We start from the raw sequence: 22022 nt of genomic DNA, 5'->3' as shown, positions 1-22022 counted from the left end.
AATAAAAAGCAGTTTCTCCTACTTAACTGTGCCTGACCATGGACAGCAATACTACCGCTATCAGAAGCAAAAGGAACAGGATGACTGCATCAGCCTGCATATTAACACTTTTGGACACAGTACCTTCAGAGCTAAGTATCCTTTCCTCTCTTTTTGTTATTCTGCTAAATCAGATGCTAAAAATTAGCAGATTATTCCTGTAATTTAAACAGCTTTATTTGTGTAAAAACTCTGCTTTGTTTCAAGTTCAAGTGTTCAGGAATACCATCAATGCATGTTACTTAGTAATATACATTGAGGATTTTAAATACCAAAGTGATTAGTGACTGCCATCAAAGGAACAACAGGGTCCGTTCAAAGGAAAAGGTACAAAATTCTCAGAGGGAAGCAGGGAAGCTCAAGTAATCATTTATCGTTTCTCCAGTGAGAAGGAATCACAGGTAGAATCTCAGAATTGTTTGGGTTGGAAGGCACCTTTAAAAGATCATCTAGTCCAACCCTTCCGCCATGGGCTGGGACATTTTCCACTAGACCAGGTAGCTGAAGGCCCCATCCAACCTGACTGTAAACACTTCCAGACATGGAAAAACATGGTGATAATGAAGATAAACCAGTGAAGCCATTTGGAATCAAAAACACCAAAATAATTCTGCAGACAAAGATCCGCAATTCTGGAGGTAGACAACATACATACCAGGATACACACAGACCAGGAGTAAAAAATGAAAGTCAAAGAATACAGTATAAACAGATGAAGTTTTCAGCTTTTAACTTGTTTGTACTTCAGTAGCCAAGCTTTTTGAAAAGTGATCAGCCAGGATAGAAGGGCTGAAACTTTAGAACATGGCAATACCAAACCTCCACTCCCATGCATGAGTTACTTAAAAAAATTATTGAATGCTGAATTATTGTCTTCTGCAGATGTTTGCTAGACAAACATATGCTTTTTCTCACTAAGTTCTAACACAGAAGAGAAGCCAAAAATACATTTATAAATATATAACATACACATGCACATTAGTATACATACAACCTATTAAAATCAAAACGTTTCCCATCAGACCCCAAATTTCTTCACAGCACACAAAGCAGAAAAACTGGCCCTGGAAGGAACAAAGCTTCATGTGCCCCAATAGTTGAAAAGCTGTTACACAATCCACATGTTTACAATCTTTGCATTCTTTCCTAGGAATGATCAGTTTTGATTTTGATCAAACAATTTGTACTTTGTGTTTTGTTGGGTTTTTTTTAAACATGTGAATGTTGCACACTTCAAACCAACATCAAAGGCACATAATTCTCCCTCCATTCACAAATTGTGATCATTCAGGACATTTAATCCCTAAACAAGCTGTGCAATTGCAACTGTTTAAAATCAACACAAACATATGGAAAATACACAGCTGGCTCAAAGCACAGTGCTGTATTAAAAAGAGCATAAATTGTTATGCTGCTACAAAGCCAAAACAGTATCTGATGAGTGACCCACAGAGTCCTTCTCTGTTACAAATGTGGTCAGAACTTTCTATCCACACAGGCCTTCTGCCTCCAGCCTAAAGGAAAGCACAATTATTAGCATCCAGCTTCCTAAATGAGCAAGTCTATGCTAACTGCCTAGTGAGGGCTAGTACGCAGCGTAACCATAACCAGTGCAGAGCCCATTTTTGTTCAGAAGCAGGCTGGCTATCTGAATTCCATTAGAAAGGAAAAATTAGGACCCATAACTGGGTTGTATTTGTCATGCTACTGAAAAGGGCAATCCTTCCAACTGTCAGCCACGCAATTCTGTTCCCCCCTCTTTTGTTAACATGAGTAACTATGGAGCTACAGTAAGTTACAACAAGGAACCCAGCCTGGCCAAATACCCACCCAGCAAAAATCTATGAACAAGTATATAAATTTTCTCTCAGATTAGGTCCTTGACCCACAACATGATCAGGATTGCTAGCGCTGCCAGGAACAAACAGGTAGGAGACTGAACTGAAATTTAACTTATTCCAAAACTAAAGCCTTCTATGAAAAATCCTGCAACTTTTGTGGCACTAACAATATTCTGCCCCGTTGCAGAAGCTGGAACTTTGTCCCATGCCAAAATTTTATTTAGTTCAATAAACCAAATTTGAGAAGTTCCAAGAAACAAAATTTTAAGATTGTATCCCAAAACAATTCTTCATGATCTAACAAACTGGTAACAGATTGGGGTTTTTTGTTTGGTTTTGGGTTATTTGGGGGAGGGCGTGTGTGGGCATGTGTGTGTTTTGTTTTGTTTTAAAAACAGCAGGTAGACTACCAGGTTTTCAGTAACTACAGCTGGTTGTGTCCCAAGCATCCCCCTCAATGTTGCAACAGACACAGGCGAAAAAAAGAGAGCCTGAATAACTAAAGGAGCCAGACTGACTTCTTATTATCCATTAATATCAATTTACCCGTACATGTATCAGGGTTGACATGCACAGTTCTACACGCTATACCTTGCCGTCAGTGCCAGACACGTGCATTAATGATAATTAAGACTATTTACTTATTTGTTATGTTATCCAAAAAATTAAAGAAATTAAAGAGAAAAAAAGGACAGTTCTACAGTCAGACTTCCAAAAGGCTTATATCATTTGCATAATCAACTCATACTTAAGGACACAAACACTTTGTTCTATTATTCATCAGTGCCCCAAACTCTGACCTACAAGCAGGTCAGCTATTTTTGTTCCTTGTATACTTCATTTTGAGTGATTGCATCAAGCAGGAAATACCAGTTAATAAATCAACTAACAGAGCAGTGTAAAGTAAGAATCTCTATATAAAACCACACAAACATCAGAAGGTTTTATTTTTATATGGGTTAAAACGGATCATAACTATACCTCATGACATGTTGATTCTTGGCACACTCAACACAGGCATTCCTCAGACATCTGAAACACTCTGCTATGAGCAGCAGGCAGGTGTCTAGATCTACCAATTCACAGTTCTTGTAGGCCTGCTCAATTTCACTTGAGGCGCTCATCAGGATTTCCAGGAGATTCTGAAATATACTTTCTTCTGCCATTTCTCTGAAATAAATAAATTTGTAGTGAACAAAGAAAAAAGTGCCACTATCAAAAAGCATCATATTATTACAGTTACGCTTCTTATTGTAAACCCAAAGATGTTTCTGCATCAATCCGTAACTATCTTTAGTATATAAGGTCTCTCAACTAGAAAGGGCAAAATACACGCACAGAGTTGTCCCACCAGCCTTTTCAGAAAATGGGCTGAGGGAGTTGTGTTGCCACAGCATTCCCACAGCTTTCCAACAGCTCTTTGGAATCTTAAAAAAAAAATCTCCCCAATGCATATAGCTGCCATGATTATACATGACACTGCATGTTGTTTTAAGAATTAGGAATTTATTTAATTAATGAACACAGCTTAGATGTCTTAGACTAGATGTTTCAGAAGGAGGTATCAGAGGCTCCATTATAACATAGCCTGCCACAAATTTCACCAGAGGGAGAAAGAGTTGAGAAGGATGCCGGTGGCTGCACTACCATCATTCTGAAATGCATGAATCAAAGCCAAGGGAAAAAGTCAACTCTTGTCTACTTCAGCAGACAACTACCCCAACACATAAAATACCATGCCACTTCTTAGAGTACCAAGACCTAGGAAAACAACAGTACAAAACCATAAGCACACAGAGAGATACTATATGAATGGATGAGAGAGCTGATGCATCACGTAGATTCACCAAACTCCCTAGGGTCAGTGTGCACATCTGCAAATGATGTGTCACACAGTTATACACAATGTTTCCAAACTACAGCTATTCACCATACTCTCTCCCCTGATTTTATATTCGAAAGCAGATGAGGGCAACACATTACAAATACTGCTAACTCAGTTTTGATACTACACACTGGTGAAAAAAAGACACACAAAAGAGTGTTTATGGCATTGCTACAGGAAAGCTCAATAGATTTACTCATCCAATACTTCTGACCAGAGCCAAAAAAAGGAAAATCCAGATACAGCTTCCTCGAACCTTAAACAGACTCATTGTATACTCAAGATCAAACAGGAAAGTGAGGAGCTGAGACATAACGTTGAGAAAGACCTCCTAAGCTGTGAATAAAAGAAAGTGAGATGAAATGGAAAGTATTATTAAACAAAATATGTTCACACAGAAAACTCTTCCTAAAGGAGAAATTTAACATTTCTTGATGAAACATTAGTGGACAATACAGTACTACCTGTGTTCTGCTGCTCCCTCAAATGTCTAAACATTTGCACAATTAGAAATTCTACCTATTCTTTATCATAAGCGATCACACGTCCATAAAACAAACCATGTACACAAAGGTCATTAAATTACTACAACTTAAGATTTCAGATCTCCAGGGAATATGTATTTTATTCTACAACCTCACAGCTGATCAAGACCTATACACTTACACACTCTCGAGGTACATTAAAATAAAACACCACACCATCAGTGAGAATTATCGATGGGAGTGGGGGGAACAGCTATATTTTACAGTGGTGTAATGCTGAGGGGAAAATACCAAAGTGGCAGAAGAAAGACCAAAAGCAGACCTGGTCCACTATCATAAAGAAACCAGTGAGCCTTAGATAACCAGAAGAAGGTTTGGAATTTCGTTTTGTTTTTACAACATAAGAAAAGACGTCCATGGGACTTGAACCGTCCACTTACAAGAAGTGGTGTGGCTCCTGCCACTTCATCACAGGCATGCATGCCAAAGAAGATTCAGTGGCGGACATACCACAGTACACATGGTAAATGCATCCAGACACAAGTTTTTCTAAACATTGGAAGAGCTAAGGTCTGGTAAAGGAACGCCCAGCCAGGCCCTGTCCCAGACACGCAAAAGCTGTGTTTTCTCTGTTGAGTGAAGATGCCATACAGAACCATTAGCTGTTAGTCAGCTGAATTTTTGAACACTGAAATTATTATAAAATAGGAAAACTCTGAGTCCAACTGCAGTTTCCTTTATATTTGCCTATGCCATGTGTTGGATTATTACACGAAACCGGTCATTTCCTGACCCAACTTCAAAATACAGAAATCATTGGTCAGTGCAAGACAGGTACTACTGTACAACATTCAATTATTTGAAATTGGTAAAACAGAAATGAAAAAAGCTGCAAGTACTTTTGTGCGCATTCTTGTGACTCTGCCATTAAAGGCACACCTTAAAGTTATGCTGGAAAAGTTTCTACTCTTATTACAGAGTTATGCAGCAGAACAGAGGTTTTAGTCAGCTACTGTATCACAAACATACTGGACCGTTATGACAACTTTTAATATTAGATTGAAAGTAAAAAAAAACAAAACAAAACAAACCACCGAAGACTGTTTCCAGTAAAATACAAAGATTAAACTCTTGCCTGTCTTAACAGAGCAAATATGAGGTACACAAGGAAGTGCCTGTCCTCACTGTGAATATGGAAGCAGATATAGGGGTTTACATATCAGTGAGGAGAGAAAGAACTCCAAATCTCTCTCTTGCACACTATGAAAGAAAACTAATGTGCTCAAGCCAGATGCTTCTGGGCAGAAATCAAATCTCTTCTTACAACAGAAAAGAAAAAGCTAAGTGAACAAGCAAAAGTTATTCCAAACGAACAAGGAATGACTTAAAGGCTGTTTGGTAAAGCAGGATTCTATTCAGAGAAAATCTAAATGCAACTCTTGTACTTCAGCATTATACATCATTGCAATTTGACTGTGTACTACAAAGGAATTTTAATTAAAATCATCCTTCTGCACAAACCCCAAAATTCTCAAATTAGTGAGGACAGCAGGAAGCATTTAGCTAACTTTAAGAAATCAGTCAAGAGTGAATTCAGGTAACTTCCACAGCAATGCTTAAAACCACTTTTTGAAAAAATAAACTTCTTCCAGTGGTATGACAAAGATTCACATACAGAAAAAAATAGCAGCTACAATTATTTAAAATGTATTCTTGAAAAGGAAAATATTTTCCTTCCATAACTTTTTCCTAATCTTTAAATATTAATCTATAAAACTAGCAAAGAGCCTGTTAAGTAGCTTTTAGATTAAAAAAAAAAAAATCTTCTGTGGTAAACAGGCCTTGACATTCATTCGGAACTGGTCTATGGATATTCCACAAACTTCTGTTTCCTATGTTTTGTTACCTAAAAGAGGACCTTCACAATTTGCTACTGCCACATTTGCTACTGCCACCTGCCCTTGATTTCATCATCAAGTATTCTGCAGAAATACAAAAGGAAGCAAAAGCAAAGGGTACAGCAGCCGAGCTCTCAGACAAGGAAGACATGCACAATTTCTTGTTAAGTCAAAACAAAGAGTCAGAATTCATGTATCCGTGCCAAAAGGAAGATTACTGCCACTCCTTGTAAGATCCAAGTCCTTGACTGTTAAAAATAGAAACTGTACAAGATAACATCCTAGTGAACACAATGTTAAAAACATTAATGCAACCCTGTTCAAAAGACCAGGGCTCCAATAATAAAGAAATTAGCCAGGAATTATGCAAACAATCCAGGAGTTTACAATTCTGTATTGCTACTCTATGTTTTAGGTACTTACACAATTCCACTCCTGTAAGCAGAGACCCTAAAAAGCCTTTGAAGTATTTATCTTCACAATATTCCTGGAAATAGAATAAAGCCATTTTCTTCCTTTTGTAGATTAGTAATGGAAGCATAAAGAAATCAGGTCATCTGCTCAAAAGCACTGGAAGCCTTGAGTAAAGCACACAGCTGAATTCAAGCCTCCCAAATTCCATGCCACAGTCTTGCAGTTGGGGCATTTTTTTGTCACCTCATTTGCTTCTGAATTACAGACCACTAGAACTCATGTTTTTAAATTATTTTGTTTCCACAAGCATTGAACAATCATGTAATAACAAAAGAATTGCCACTGAATATCACAACTTCAAATACCAAACATACGTTGAGTTGTGTCTTCTGGTTCAACAGCACCAACAACAGTATTTTCCACAGTCGACAAATTTATTGCCAAAGTCGCTCTCAGATCCATTCTGTCACATCCTATAGGATGTAAGCTAATACTATAGCCTTCTGAAGGGCAATCACAGTGTCTCTCTTCCAGCCCACCTGCACCCACAAAACTTGGCTATTTTGGGGAATATCTACTCCTCTGTCAAACACAGTGGCAGAGGTTTCAGGGAGGAAGGCAAGAAACAGGCAGAGAAAGCATCGGCATGTAAGCCCAAAAGTTGCACAGGTCCTCCTCTCTTCCTAGAGAAATTGAGATGAACACCAGAAGGTCTCCTGGTCAAATATTGTCTTGTGGTCTTTGTGTGTAAGTACATCTTTCCCCTGTGTCCCCCCACCCCGACTTATCAACGTCAACCTAATTAACAAAAATAGCATTGGGAATTTAAAAAAAAAGAACAACCACCACCACCACCACAGTTTCATGGTAAGCTAAAAAGTTTGGTTTCTTCTTTTTTATGTGTTATAATCTTCAAACAGCTACTGTTAGGAGGAGCAAGCACGAGCTTCACACCAACCTATGCCGCCTCCCACCTTCCAGGAAGAGTGGAAACCCTTACTGTAAGCGCAGTCGTGCAGCTGAACCTCTGTATGCCCAACTTTTGCCAAAGCCAATAGTGTTGTGCAATGTTGCAGAGGTCCCCCTGACTTTACAGGAACAGCAATGCTCCATACCAACCCCTCGCTTTCTCCAGTAACCCCATGCTTTCTCTCCCATTCTTAAAGCTACTAAGGGGCATCCAACCTTTCTTCCCACTGAAGCCACTGCAGCCCATCCTGCTGCACAACACATGCCCTCAGCCGCCAAGGCCCACAGCCGCCACCCTCGGCCCAATGCCCTCGCCCTCACGCAAGCACGAAACTGCACCCAGCAGAGCCTGTCTTGGGCACATCTTACCCATTTCTGGCCACCCCGCGGGGCTCACCATAGCTTTTTGCCCCATCAGCGGCTACTCCCACAGCTACCACCCATCGGCGCACACCTGCCTAGGAGGGCAACTGTTGTAACCTGCGACTGGGAGACACACAGCTTTCCTCCCTGCCCTGGGCCTGCTACAGGCACAGGGACACAAGCAGGCTGCCAGCTCCTCATGGGACCCCAAGGGAAAGGAGGGGAGAAGGGACAGGTGACCCCCGCTGGCCCCGGGCCCCACAGGTGACCCCCGGGGCTCCACACCAACAGCCCCCGGGGGGCAGAGACTTCACAGCCAGGAACCGGCGGCACCCGGCCGCCCCTCTGTGGGCACCGAGGGCCCTTTTCACTGCGGAGCCCCCGGCCCGCCACCGACACCCCGAGGGGCAGGACTGCGCTCGGAGCCGAGACGAGCCCTGCCCGCCGGCACACGGCTCCGCAAGGACCACCCAGGCCCGCCAGCACCGCCGCTTCCCGCGGCCGGAGCTCCCTCCCCCGGCCCACGTGGCCGCGGGCGGCCCCTCCTCCTCCCCGCTACCTGGGCTGCGCCTCCCGGAACAGGCCGGCCAGCGCCCGCACGCTCTCCAGGCGGGCCTCCGGCGCGGCCGCCACGGCGCGCCCCAGCCGCGCCGCCGCAGCGGGCAGCGCTCCCGCTCCCGCCGCCGCCATCGCCTGCCCCGCCGCGGCCCGGCCCGGCCCGGCCCAGCTCCGCCCCCCGCCGTGCGGAAATGGCGGCGGCCCGGCCCCGGCGGACGGGCGGTGCGCGCGGCAGCGGCGCCCCGCGGGGCCGGCCCCGGGGCCCGGCGGTAAAATGGCCGCGCCGCCTGGGGAGTGCGGGCGGGCGCTCGGCGTCGCGCCCTGCGGGGGGTCGAGGGGCGTAAAACCTTGCCTCCCCCCCCCCGTGAAAAACTAACCGTGGGGACAGCGTTCAGTTCCGTCTCCTTCCGTGGGCTCACGGCGGCCCTCGGGGCGGCCCCTCGGCTCTCCTCGGGGAGCCGGGTGAAGGCTGCGCGCCACAGACCTGGCTCATCTCCTCATCCTTCCCCTTGTCCGTTTTGCTTTCAGAGATGCCTGCCTCTAAACGGTGCGAATGAATATTTCAGCGTGTTCTAAACGTACGTATGAAAAGTTACCTTGTACGCATTGGAGAGAAAAAGCAAGCTTCCCATGGATAAAAGGACAAATTGTGGCGAAATACTCTAGAAAGCCTTGTTAGACTGGTACTAAATTGAATTTACCAAAGATAGTTGAAGGAATCTGGAAGCAACACCTCTGACAGAAAGCGTATGGCAGAAAAACCCAGGGGTGATTCTCTTCTCCCCATTCACGCCTTCCTCCGAGTTTCCCCACACGTCCCTGGTACCTGAGGCCACGTAAGCGGTGCCTGGCGCTGCGGGGAGCAGAGGGGACCTCGCTGCCACCCCAGAGCTAGTCCCTACACGGCTGGTGCCTGAAGGCAGTACCCCCCTTTTAGAAATAAACTGGCGTGTCTTGGGTTACCACTGGGGCAGACTTTTCCTCATGTCCGCTGTCAAACTTGCTCGTACGTTAGTAAGTGCCATTTCCAGGCCTCTTCCTGGTAATTATTGTGTATTACTAATGCACAACCAACCAGTTCTTGACGGCTCTATAGCGAAAACAGCTTCAAATAACAAGTAGAAACTAAGTAAGTAAAAGATGCCGGGCAAGACCCCTGGCAATCCTGCAAGTTCTTCCTTTTAACAGTTCCTATTACTTTTAAGAATTGTCTGTTCATAAGTAAAGAGTAATTTGTTTCAACTGCAGTGAAACTCGAGACTAAGAATAGTGAAGCATCAGAAGTGTCCTGGCTGCAGCTCAGTATGTTGTGCCTGATGGTGGTGGCTCCACGGAAGATACGGCTGCGGCGCATAACAACATTGTTCTGCGCGTTGGCGGTGACTGCAGATTCAGGAGGTCTGGGCAACCAGCAGATCACAACTTCGATGAAGGAAGTAGTAGAGTACACTGAAATCCAGTAAGATAGTCACATGTGCTCTGTGAAAATTACATGCAAATATGTAATTGTGTGTTTGGTTTTATCCTGCCTTGTTTGGGAAGGGACACAGTGTGCCCAGCAGTCCAATTTTGTTCAACCTTCATCATCTTTTACTTGCCATTTTGCCTGTCTTTTGTCAAACACAAATCTTCTAAGCAAGAATTTCTTCTTTACCCCTTATAAACTTTTCTCTTTGGGGATTTTTGCAATGACATCTGATATCTTAAGGTGACTGTTAACCAGCTTTTACTCCGTTAAGTACACAGATTTTTCATGTAGCGTACTGGTGAATTACATTGCAAAATATTTCAGATCAAATAGCTGAAAATATAGACTAGACCATAGATGTCCAGGACATCTATGGGGATGCATTAGTTTTCTAATTCAAACTAGTACATTGTTAAGGCTTTGACTTAACCCCGGCTGACATAAAGGAAGACAAAAGTAACTCGTGCTTACCCTGGGGCAAGGTTAGATAGATAGCATACAGCAGCTCCATGTATAAATATTTTCTTTTTAAGAACACTTAGAAAGCAACGCAAAACAGAAAAGTCTTTTTTTCTGGCACCTTTAACAGAGTCCTGATCTTGGTGATATCTTCTTCCAACAATTTCCATAGGCCAGCTTTATCCTGTTTAGATTTGCTGCCTGTTTCATCAAATGCCTCTTGAATTGTTATTACTGATTATTACTCATGTGAAAAATAGTTTTGCCTATGCATGTAGTTTCTTTTGAAATTTTTTTTCTGCCTTAAACAGCCACAGTGTTTTTGGTTTTCCTCATGTTAGTCTTTCCATGCTTTCATTCATTCTCAACAACATACTCAAAACCACCTTTATCACAAGGCCATGCAATACATTGAAATCGACTTCTCATAAGGGAGTTTTGCAGGGTCTCAGGGATATCAATTATAGAATTTAGTAATTTTTGCCAGATTACTCACAGATGTTATATCTTGAGCTCATCTGATCTGCCTGATTCTGTGAACACAGGCAGATGCCTTAAAGATCCGTTTTTTCCCCCCAAAGAGCTTACAATCTAAATAATGTTCGTTTTTCTTAGCATAGATTTAGACAACTACAAGGAGGGAAACAATCCACCTAGAGCTGACAACTCTGTCTGAAAATAAAATGATGCAGAACCTATTTTTAAGAGTTCTGCATCAAATTAAGAGGTAGACCAGTCCTCTTGAGGCACCGGTGTTTGAAGCTGGACACAGAGAGAGATCTGTCACAGCTGAGACTTTGGAGGGAGACAGTTCTCCCGCTTCAGCAAACGCTGGCCTCTGCAGGAGGCAAAGCAGGTCAAAGACTTTGAATCTCTCACGTCTCAAATACTGAGAGATGGTCACTCAGTTTAATCAAAAGATGTATACTAGCCTTGCCTTTTTTTTTATTTGAGGTAACTTCCATCAGAAGAGAAAATTTGGGCTCTGGAAAAAGTTACTTTACACTAAAGAAGCAAATCCCACAGCATGTTATATTTCCGGCATAAATATTAGTTTTCTGTCTCTTATTTTGGGCCTGTATTAGATTAAGTATGACTTGGGCCACGAAGCTTTGAAGCTATAGACCAAAGCTTTTATTTTTAGTCTAGTATTTAATAGGATCCAGTGAAACTGATTGATGCACTTGGGAAAATGCTTTTGATTAGCCCTTGTTGCTGAGCAGTGAGTCCCACGGCAGATCCACCAAGCCATGGAGCACGCTGTACCCTCATGCTGGTCCTCAGTTTCCTACTTGTACCAGGCAAATTACAGTAATTACCTGAGGAATTCTGAACACCTTTGTTAAGAAGATGAAGAGCACATCTGAGAAGAAATGGCACCATCTTCTTAACCACCAGAGGTGGAACACAAAACAGCTTTTATGGTTTTTGGAGGTACTCAAGAGCAACGAAGAATTCATATGAAACAGATACTGCAGACTGTCTTAATCCCAAGAATAGCCATTGCAGTCCCAAGCCAGCAACTCAAGAGGTTATTTGGCTTCAGATGAGATGTTACACATGTGTCCGAGGGCCATAAAAGTGCAGTCGCATTTGATGTTGAGATGTACGTGTCACTCCTTTGTTATGTAATAGCAGAAATAAATTTAATTCTTTATAAGAAAGAGATCCCTCCATCTGGAAAAAAAGCCTGCAAGGCCCTGGAGGAGATGTTCAAAGTGCTTGCAATTTGTCATGGAAATGAATAGTGTCTTCCAAGAAGTAAATACGGATCAAATGCTGTCCGCTGTGCAGTTGTCAGGCTCAGAGTCACTGCAGATGCTCTCCCCTCATTTGTTAGATGCAGTTCAATTTCCAGAGTGAATGAGGAATTTCATTAACTGTCATCTGCCCTTCACAAAGTTTTTATGCTACATCTGCACAGAGTGTTTTTGTCGGGATCAGCATTATCCTCATCATGTTGGGCAACTGCATGAGCATATGGAAGGACACAGTCCTTGCCCTATCCAGCTGGATTGGAGAGATGCTGCTTAGGATATCTGGTACCCAAAGTCTAGTTCCTTCATAACCTGGGGAATTTCACGGTACATGAATTTCACCTCATTCATGTACCAGTTGATTTATATTATGTAGAATTTAATGTCGGGTTTTGGCCTGGTATGGCAAAAAATGCAGCTGAACTGTAAGAAGGCCGGTGCTAAGTTAAAGGAGGCTATGTGTACGCTAACTTACATAGTTCTGCAGTTTTATCGGCGTAAGGGACGCATTGTTTTACACATCAGTAGAGTACGTGCCAGCCCTGGGAGCGTGAGGGCTGCATCCACCCTGGCTCATTGCCTCTGCACTTCTCCATTGGTCTCATTTTAAACAATATCGACCAGGAAACACCCAGGGAAGGGTCATTTTTTTTTCTCTGCTTGTCATTGGCTTTTCCCTTGGCAACAGCTGCCTCCAAGGACAGAAGAAAAGCTCGTGCTATTTTACCACCTCCTCCTTTTCCCCATCCTGACCCATATGTGCGGTGCATGACTCTGTCCACACACCTTGCACGCATTTCCCAGCTGCCACCTCTCCCATTCTCCAGCTGAAAGTACCTCTAGGGCTGCTTGAACTCGGATGTGAGCTGGCCAGGCATCCTCTGGAGATGCTAACGAGTGCCTCTCTCCACCTGCCTTTCCACTTTCTCCTGGCTCTCTCCCCTGCTGCAGAGACCTCTTACCTCCTGTTATTTTGTTGTAGTTGTGACAAGAAACAATTCCCATGCTGCCAGGGCACAAGCAAAGCAAAAACCTTGGCTAGGGCGAGGCCTCCTTCTGTTTAGAAATGTATTCTCACAGATAGAGAATCCCCCTATTGCAGAGTTTGACAGAGAGTTTGGAATTTAATTACCATCCTGCTTGGGAGGAGCCCAGTGGCAAGATCCATACTGACTTCTGTGTTGCAGGAGCAGCATCACGTACAGGGCTTGCCTGCCTAAAACCCCAGCGTCTGACGGGCATGACAGGATCCCTTTTGTCTGCAGCTCATGGCATCCCACTGCTACAGAAGTGGACTCCTGGTTCAGTTTGTGCGTGCCTGCATGTGTGTTTGCACCTGCTTGCATATATAATACTGTGGCTCATCAGAGACAGAAAAACGTGTAAAAAGCATGGGGAGTTAGTCTGTGTTATTGTACAGTATACACTAAATCACGACTCAAATCGGCACATGGGGAGTGACATTCTCATTTTTTGCGAGAGCCAGGGTAAGTATGGATTAGGATGACTAGGGAGGTGAGCGTGGCCAAAATAGGAAATGGGTGCATAGAGGAGAAGGTGGGATGCAGTCTACTTCACTCTCCATCAGATGCTCTGTATGACATTTTTCTTCTTCCTGTACACTGAGGTAATGCAAACTTGGATAAAACTAAACGTTTAAAAAGCAACTGATTTTTTCCTCTTTTTGGGTGTCAGTTGACAGTCATATAGTTTAACACTGTGGCAAGGAAAAAATACTGTTACTGCAGTTTAATGTCTGTAGGAAAGGACAGGGATGTTCCAGGCAATACACAAAGCAGGGAAGGACATCTCTCTCCACAGGACAGGCTGCCATTGACACTGACCATGAGGATAAAGCAGAAAAGATGGATGTGGGGAAGGTGACAGTAAGGAGCAGGTTTACAGAAAGGCATGCCCAGAAATGGATCATGCTGCATACAGACAGGATAGCTGAAAAAAGTTGCAAGTATTTTTGTGTAACGTTTTGTGGGAAAGGAGGATTCTTGAGGAGGACTGTGAAGGTGAGAGTGTGCAGTTACTAGTCCCCTCTTCTGACCTTTCCAACTATCCAGTGTTATTTTAAGTCCTAGACTCCCGTGTGAAAATGCTCCCACGAGCGGTGCTAAGTTTGAAAGTTGTGCCATATCATGCAGATTTCCCATACAAACACAATTGGATCTCATCTCTCATGTGAAAATCTTGGCTTTTCCTGTGTTTTGATAGCAGCAACAGTTTTTCTGGACTTCAGCAGCCTGGACAGCTGAGCATCCAAAAAGTTTCTATTAAGCATGTGCACATAAATCACTCCTGTGCTCTGTACTGAGCTCACCAGGCTTTTGTGCGTACATGGAGTAACTTGGTGTCACAGGACAGAGAGTTCAAGCACACTCACTGCCTTTGCATGCAGTGTGTAGTCACTCTCCACATGCACATTAAACCTGACATGCTGGTCTTGCATGATGTTTGCGGAGCTGCACATGGGAAACTTACCTTTTTGGGGCTGCAGAAGCCACTGGTTTGTGCGCAAAATCCTCCAAAATCCTGTATATGGTCCTGGAAATATTATCCTGATTCTGCTGCTTGGGGAATTTAATTCATCTGCTAAGCTTGCAGTCAAGCCTGGCTCCTTCAGCTGCCTTATAAAGATACTATTGGAGTGGTGAGAATACTTTCTGAAATTGTATCTTCTTCCCAGAAAATAAAAATAAATATCCCTCCTAAGGAACAGAAATAACCAAAAAGCGCCTCACCACCTGGTCGCTGTCAGCAAGTAAAAAGGCATGCACTTAAATATTTTCGAGGAACTTGCAAGCGAAGTAGTCCTCATGAGTAGATGTGTCAAGCCTGGCCCCTTATGAATGGATGAACGCAGGGAAATGCCCACAGGGAATCCTGCGTTACTCGGCGCTGCTCCCATTTATCAGCATTGGTGGACCTTGTCAATGCTGAGAAATTTGCTGGAGGGAAAAGACAGGGGCTAAAAGAGCAAAGAACAAGAAAAACCAATATAGTGACTCAGAGTATCTCCTATTTTGGGTTACTGCTGGTGATTGGAAGTGAAGAATTGTAGCTGTGATCCTGACCATGCTCCTTACCCTGAAAGGGATTAAACCCCTCCAGCTCTGTCAACAGACTGACATCTAGTGGAGGTAAAATGATGGGCTGCAGAACTCAACCTAAAATCATCCCCTGAATGGCTATACTGAGTTCACATTACTCAGGGCAGAGGTTCAGCTCATTTAATTTGTTAATTCAATTTGTGAAATAAAAAATAATTTCATGAGTTAATCTATGAATCTTTACTGTAAACTAAAATCACAGGAGATGATAGGTAACTTGCAGCATTTCATTTAGCCTACACAGAAATAAGATTAGGATCTAACTAAATCAAATAAAAACAAGCCTTAAAAAATTTTCTGTACTTACAATACTGTGTCAGCAGGTAAGCTTTATAAGACGAGGCAACAGGACTGGGATTTTTATCTTAGGTGTTAGGAAACAAATACCTACAAAGTTTGGTTTTGGAACATTTATGAAAGCCGGTCTTATATCACCTTAAGAAATACTATTTTAGAAAATGCTATTGGTAATTCAGAAGTTGCCACATACATTCTCTGTCTCTCTCTAAAGATAAAATATATTCAATTATGTACAGGGAGCTGTTAGACTGAATGACATGTACAGAAATGAGAAATAATGGGTTCAAACTTCAAGTCTCCAGAATCTTTTTCTTTAGGTTTTAGTCAATTTTTGCAAATGTAAGAGCAGTTTAATACTTATGAGAAAAGAGTAGGGAAAATTAGTGAGTATTCATTTTGATATAATATGAAACCTCATGAGGATATAGTTAAAAATCTCAGATCTTATTTTCTTAGAATTGTCCTACGCCAGCTTTATATTCCTTTGAAAGAAACATACAATCTAAACTTTAAAAAAGGGAACAAATATTGCTCTTAAAGTAATGTCTTCAGAAGATTTCAGAAGATTTGTGGATATGAGGATATTTTATTGCCTTTTAATTACAAAACCTTAACACACCAAAGAAATATCTGATGAAACTTTGCTGTCATACCTGTGGACCTGAAAAAAGAAAATTATGTTTCTTTTAAACCAGTATGTAAAGGCTGTCCAAAAAGTTCATCTAATTATCCATGTGAAAGGAAGCTTTGATCCATTCGTATTTTATATGTTTTTTTCCCACAAGATCATGTCAGTAGACTAAGGTTAAGTGATACATAGATTATTATTTTTTAAACCACCATCTTAACTTCCTTAAGCAGCCACAAATATAAATGAAATTAGATAGTTTCCTCCTGCATGTGCTCATTATCAGATTCGGCCTCAGCAGCAGTCATTATTTGTATTTACATGACAGGATTCTGATTTTCTAAATTTAAAAACCCCACACTCTTTAATGCCTGGGAGCGGTAATGCTATGGAGCTATGAATTTCCCAGCTCACATGGAGATAAAAGCAAATTTTGAAGGAGGGGGTTGTCCATCTGTTCACCGTGCAGTGTCCTCCCTAAGCCCAAAACTCATACAAATAAAATCAGCCCACTGTACTTGCGTCTGTCTGCCACACATTAGCCACTTACTAGATCTAGACTATATGGGTTTTAGTTGCCTCTCCACACATAATTTACCAGCCTCTGGATGTGCCTGGTACCTCAATAACACTGCATGCAGTTATTAAGTAATATAAATTAATAATTAAAATAAACATTAACTATTAATACCGTGCAAACACAGACACGTTCAAGACACTGTCAGGGATGGGTGAGCCTGCTTTGTGATCTGAGCAAACGCTGATACTCACTGAATACAAATACCGGTTTCACTGGAGTGGTAAATAAGGAGAAAACACAGTGGTGAGTCGGAGGTGGAGCCTCGGTTGGCAAGAACTGGGTCTGGGATTATGTTAGTCTGAAGCCCCTCCTGACTTCTCTCTTCCCCTTTCTCCTTGCCCATCATTTTTGTTACGTGGGACTCTGCAATTGCACAAAACTCTGGGACTTCCCGCTATTCTTTGGGAAATCATCTTGTTTGTCTCCCTTTATGTGTTGTCTGGTTTAGAGGCAGGATGAGAAGGGCAATAAAGCAGAATATGGCATTCATGTCTGCTAGATTTCATTTCTGTCCTTTACTTGTGTTCGCCCCGCACTGATCAAATAGCCATCTTTGCCTGCAGGGTGAATTGGTATAGCAGGCTCATCACACCCCCGGGGCTATGCTCAGAGATAACAGGCATCGGGAATCATGCTGTTCATCGCCCGGTGCAGGGGAACATGCAGGGTGGCTGCAGGATCAAAAGCAGGGTGAGATATTTCTTGTATAATTAATGCAAGGTAAGAGGCCTGAACTCTGTGGGCCACAATCTCTGCTCTGCTGCTTCTGTTTTATGCCAACATCATCGAAAGCCAGAGACTTATCTTACACAAAATCTGTTGAGTTGCTTTCCCAGCTAGAAACTCTGTCCAGCTACATCTGGTGTAACTTCCCAAACTAATATCCCCTTACCTCCTAAAATGTGATTTACACCTGCGCACCCCTGACTTCTGAATACAGGCTGTAGTTTCCCAGCACCTTTGCATTCAGTTGGGCAAAAGAGGAGTCACTTGGTAAATCAAAAGCAGGTAACAGAGTCAGTTTTTCGTAGCAGAAGACAATGGTTTCTAAGACCATCATGTTAGGCAAAGAGTCTGAGCATGGTGTGCACCTTCATTCCTGAAGCAAGGAGTGCCTGTACCGAGGAATCTGTTATAAATCACATTTTTAGTGAGACTGGCAAAGCTGCATAACTCTGGCCTCGGGGAATCTGTCTAATTTGTCAGCTAAAATTCAGTCTCCTGATAGAAAACTAGTCCATTCATGCTTCGTGAAGGCTAATTACCCATGGAAGGAATCCGCTCAGGGAACTGTCAGCAGTGATGTGGTGTGGCACCATCACCCAGCTCGGAGCTTCCCAGGGAAGGTCGGTGGAATTCCCCCTCCTCTTTGTGCCGTGCCTTAGCCGTGCAGCCGCTCTCTATACCCGCACACCACTTCACAGCACAGTCAGCAGGATGTCCCAAGAGAGAAGCATCCCAATGTGGTGCTTTTGCAGGGAAACCAACTCGCTCCCAGTAGCAGGCTGTCCTCTGCGTCTGGAAGTAGCGGGAGTTTGCTGTAGTCAGGATGGTCTAAAAGAGGCAAGATTTTCACGAAAAGGTATGTTTTGTTAGACCATTAACAGAGTTGCAGAAACCAGAGGAGTTCTTCAGACCTGCAACACAAGCTGCTTACAAACTCGCCGTCACTTATGCTTCAAGACAGAAGGGACACAAATAATGTACAGCAAATGGGAGCTTCCAAAAATAATCCTGGGAAGAAATACTACTTAAATTCTTAAAAACTTATTTTTTGTAATCATTCATGTGCATTATGAGCTGTAAAAACTCCAGCATTGAATAAATTACTACAGATTTAACACTTCCCATATCAGAGAAGAATTTTGTTTCTCTACTGGACTAATGAAAGTTATTACAAAGATTTTCTAACTACAGATCATAGCTTAATTCCCTTCCATAATGTTAGGTGTGCAGTGTATTTTCTTTCTTCTGGGAAATAATCCTCTGTTGTTGGTCCTAAACTTTGATCAGCTAAGTACCTCTAGTTCTATTTGTTCCATCTTAGTAGCATTTTTAAATGACCATGTTTTAGCACTGCTAAATATGTAGCCCAAACTTGTTACTAGAATAGCGATGAAAATGGGAAGAGAAGTTGGAACAATGGTTGGATCTTGGGGACAAAAATGATCATTCCCACTTACTAGCAACCATTAGCAACTAGAGTTTCAGTACCTTTCAAGGCCAAGTCATGATCCTGTAAGAAATCTCCTCGACTGAGTGTTTAACTTAATTTAGGAGTTATTCATCATGCAGTTACAAATGGGTGTCCTGGACTGAATTAATTGTATCAAAAAAGGAAAATGGTATGACTAAGAAGATAAGAATTGTGTGGGAAAAAGTTGTGTGCAGTCCCAAGCTATCTATATCCACTTTTTCATTTGCTGTTATAGAAAGGCTTAGTTAAAAAATGCTGTGACCAAAAATTGTTTGCTGCAATTAAAAAGTACAATGCAGATTGACCGAGTAAGCCTGAATTCAGCAGGATGCTGAAGCCAATGCAAGTTTGCAAGAAACTGAGCAGTCTTGGGATGATTAGCAACCTTAAAATAACGCCTGTGTTTAAATTTCTTGGTGTACCAAGGCCCCTCTGTTCTGTTTGACTCCATCAGGTTTGTGTGTTTGTTCTATTAGATGGCATCAATAACCAGTCTCTTCTCAGAGTGCTGTGTAGAAAAGGGAGCATAATTGTCTGAAAAGAGGCCTATTAAGTGTTTGCTTTTAAATCAAAGACCACTTTTGAAATATTAAATAAAGAGGGACTACAATATATAAGTCACTCCAACCCATCTCAAAAATACTGATGCACATTAATGATTTACTTTGGGCTTATACATCTATTTGCTTTTGTGTTCAAAACGGTGCATTGTTACCTTGGTAACCCCAATATCTCACAGAATTTAGCTTATTCTCCATCTAAAGTACACCCTCTTAAGGAAATTCATACAGGTTCTCATGAGAGCACTTTTCCCTTTTTCCCCCATTGTTTGTAAAGGAAGAAATAATGTCTGGTTTTGTTGTCAGTGGGCCATTTTTATCTTTTTGAGGTTTGGGTTGGGTTTTTTTTGTCTTTTCTTCCTCCCCTTTAAACACAACAGCAGACTCAGCCACTGTGTTCACTGTTTAAGAACGTTCTCAGTCTTAAATGTGTTGGGCTGCTTTATTCCCATATCGATGCATATTGATATGCCACAAAAAGCCTTTCTAAGAAATTCCTCTCCTTATTTTAGAGGATACCTTGGTTCTCAACAGTCTGGCATCTCCTATATTCCTTTAAAGAAGGGCAATGCAACTCTGCTCTGATACACTGGTATTTTACTGGGGTATCATTAACTGGGGCATATTTCAGCCCTTCTTAGTGTTCAGGGGACTTTCAGCCCTCGGTGTAGTGGCAAATATCAAGAAGAGGTTGCCAATGAGCCTCACAGCCCCACTTCTGCCCCATGGCATTCCCTCGCAGGTAGATGAAGATGGGGGGAAGAGCTATTGCCTGTGCGAGACTGTACCTCTAAAAAGCCAGAGGTGACTTAAATCATCTGCCTTGAAATTTTCTGGCCTCCCTCCTGCGCTGGTGGTGATTGCCAACGATCCAGCTCAGGTTGTTGAGCCAGGCGGACGCGATGGCTGCAGACTGATATTGGAGCTGACAGCTCTCGGAAAGGAACAGTCCTGCTTTGCCCTGGGTGCCGGTTCCCACCCTCACTCTGTTGTTTGAGGTCTAGCAGGGGAGGAACGAGCCAATTCAGAGGGCTGATCCAGCAGAAAGGCTGAAAGCCGACTCCAGGAGTCTCTTCCCTCCTTCCTCTTGCCTGCTCTTGGTTGCTGGTGTCCCACAGCTCCCTGCCTCCCATGCTGTGCTGGTGCGAGCGTTTCTGTGGCCACACATCCGTCTGGGTTGGTGACCTGATCTGACTGTTCTGCTTTTGCCACTTCATATTCATATTCTTGTCATTATTTTCATTAGTTCCTGATGCTGGTCCACCATGTGGTGGCTCAACAATCACCTTAACACAAGGGAGGAGACGGGGACCTGCAGGAATGAGGGACAGGGAGCATGAGAGGGCAGGATGTGCTGACTGGCATTGCCATCCTTCCCACAAAGCATGACAGGGCAGGTGATTTTGGGGAGACAGGTCAGAGCTGGAAAGGAAGATAAACTTTGCAGTTTGTGCTGGGCAGCCAGCCACCTGTAGTGCTGTGACACAGTCCAGAGCTACAGCGGATCTAGCCCAAACTAGACCCCAAGCAAGCCACAGGCAGCTCCTGAACCTGAAAATGCCATCCACAACCCTTCTGTCCCCTCCTGGCACGGGGTAGCATGGGGCTGCCCACACCTGTCTGAAAGGACAGAAAAATGCCAGTCAATGGAAGGCTCTGGAGAACTAGGTCCAGGGGAGAATGTTCCTGAGAAGGGGTGGATGGAGAGAACCTTACAGAGTCTGTCTCCTGAGCAGGTACAGTGCAGGCACAGCCACATGCTCACCCACAGCACTCTGCTAATGCCAGAAACAGCAAGAAGACTTGTTGAGCACTGTCGTTTACATGAGAAATCAATGTTTGTTCCAGATGTTGATTTTTTTAATTAAGACTTATTCAGACTGATGCAGAAGAAATGAAAGACTTAAATGCAAGCTTAAAGCTTCAGAAGAGTTTCAAAGCACGTTACTCAATATTATTTACTTGCTGCGTAATCTCCTCTCATCACTCATTGACCTCTGGCAAACAAAGAGTTGGGCTGACAGTAGCTTCCACCTTCCTTCCTCAAGCCAAGGTTCTCAAAAATACCTTCTTTTTAAAGTTGTATTTCAACTTCTACAGATACCGTGTCCAATAATCTCTCTTAAAAGCACCGTCCTACTTGTGTTTTGCATTTAAGAATCTTGCTAAGAGGACTTCACTGTGAGGTAGGTAGGTAGATTTTTTTTTTTTTTTTGGCAGGTATAAAGGGGAAATATTCCAAAAGAAGTGAAGCCAGCCTGCTTGTATAAAGACAAAAACTCTTTTCTTGATTTTTTTTCTTTGATTTATAAGACCATCTTGTTAATCACTGCAAGGTTTCTGAGGAAAAAGAAGTCTGAGATTTCTACACAACAATATAAGTTAGACTCACGTGAAGCAGAAAAGAAAAGATTGACTGATTTAATGATTAAACGAAAAGAGGATGTGTAAATGACTGAGGAATGTATCAGGGAAACATTAACTGCAGTTTCTCGATGTGTC

At 42.8% G+C, this 22022-nt stretch overlaps 1 protein-coding gene across 1 annotated transcript in view; it reads right to left on the bottom strand.

The window, feature by feature from the left end:
• Nucleotides 1-8584, bottom strand: part of ATXN10 (ataxin 10) — a 108050-nt gene extending 99466 nt beyond the window's left edge. The window contains exons 1-3 of the mRNA XM_075727012.1: nt 8552-8584; nt 8454-8509; nt 2862-3050 (exon numbers count right to left, since the gene is read on the bottom strand). Of these exons, the coding sequence (XP_075583127.1) occupies nt 2862-3050; nt 8454-8509; nt 8552-8584 (278 nt within the window). The remainder of the gene's footprint in view (nt 1-2861; nt 3051-8453; nt 8510-8551) is intronic.
• Nucleotides 8585-22022: the final 13438 nt, after the last annotated feature.

This window comes from Pelecanus crispus, chromosome 1, assembly GCF_030463565.1.
Source record: "Pelecanus crispus isolate bPelCri1 chromosome 1, bPelCri1.pri, whole genome shotgun sequence".
NCBI classification, from domain to species: Eukaryota; Metazoa; Chordata; class Aves; order Pelecaniformes; family Pelecanidae; genus Pelecanus; species Pelecanus crispus.
The sequence above is the reverse complement of the archived record's forward strand: the minus strand, read 5'-3'. Positions and strand labels throughout refer to the sequence as shown.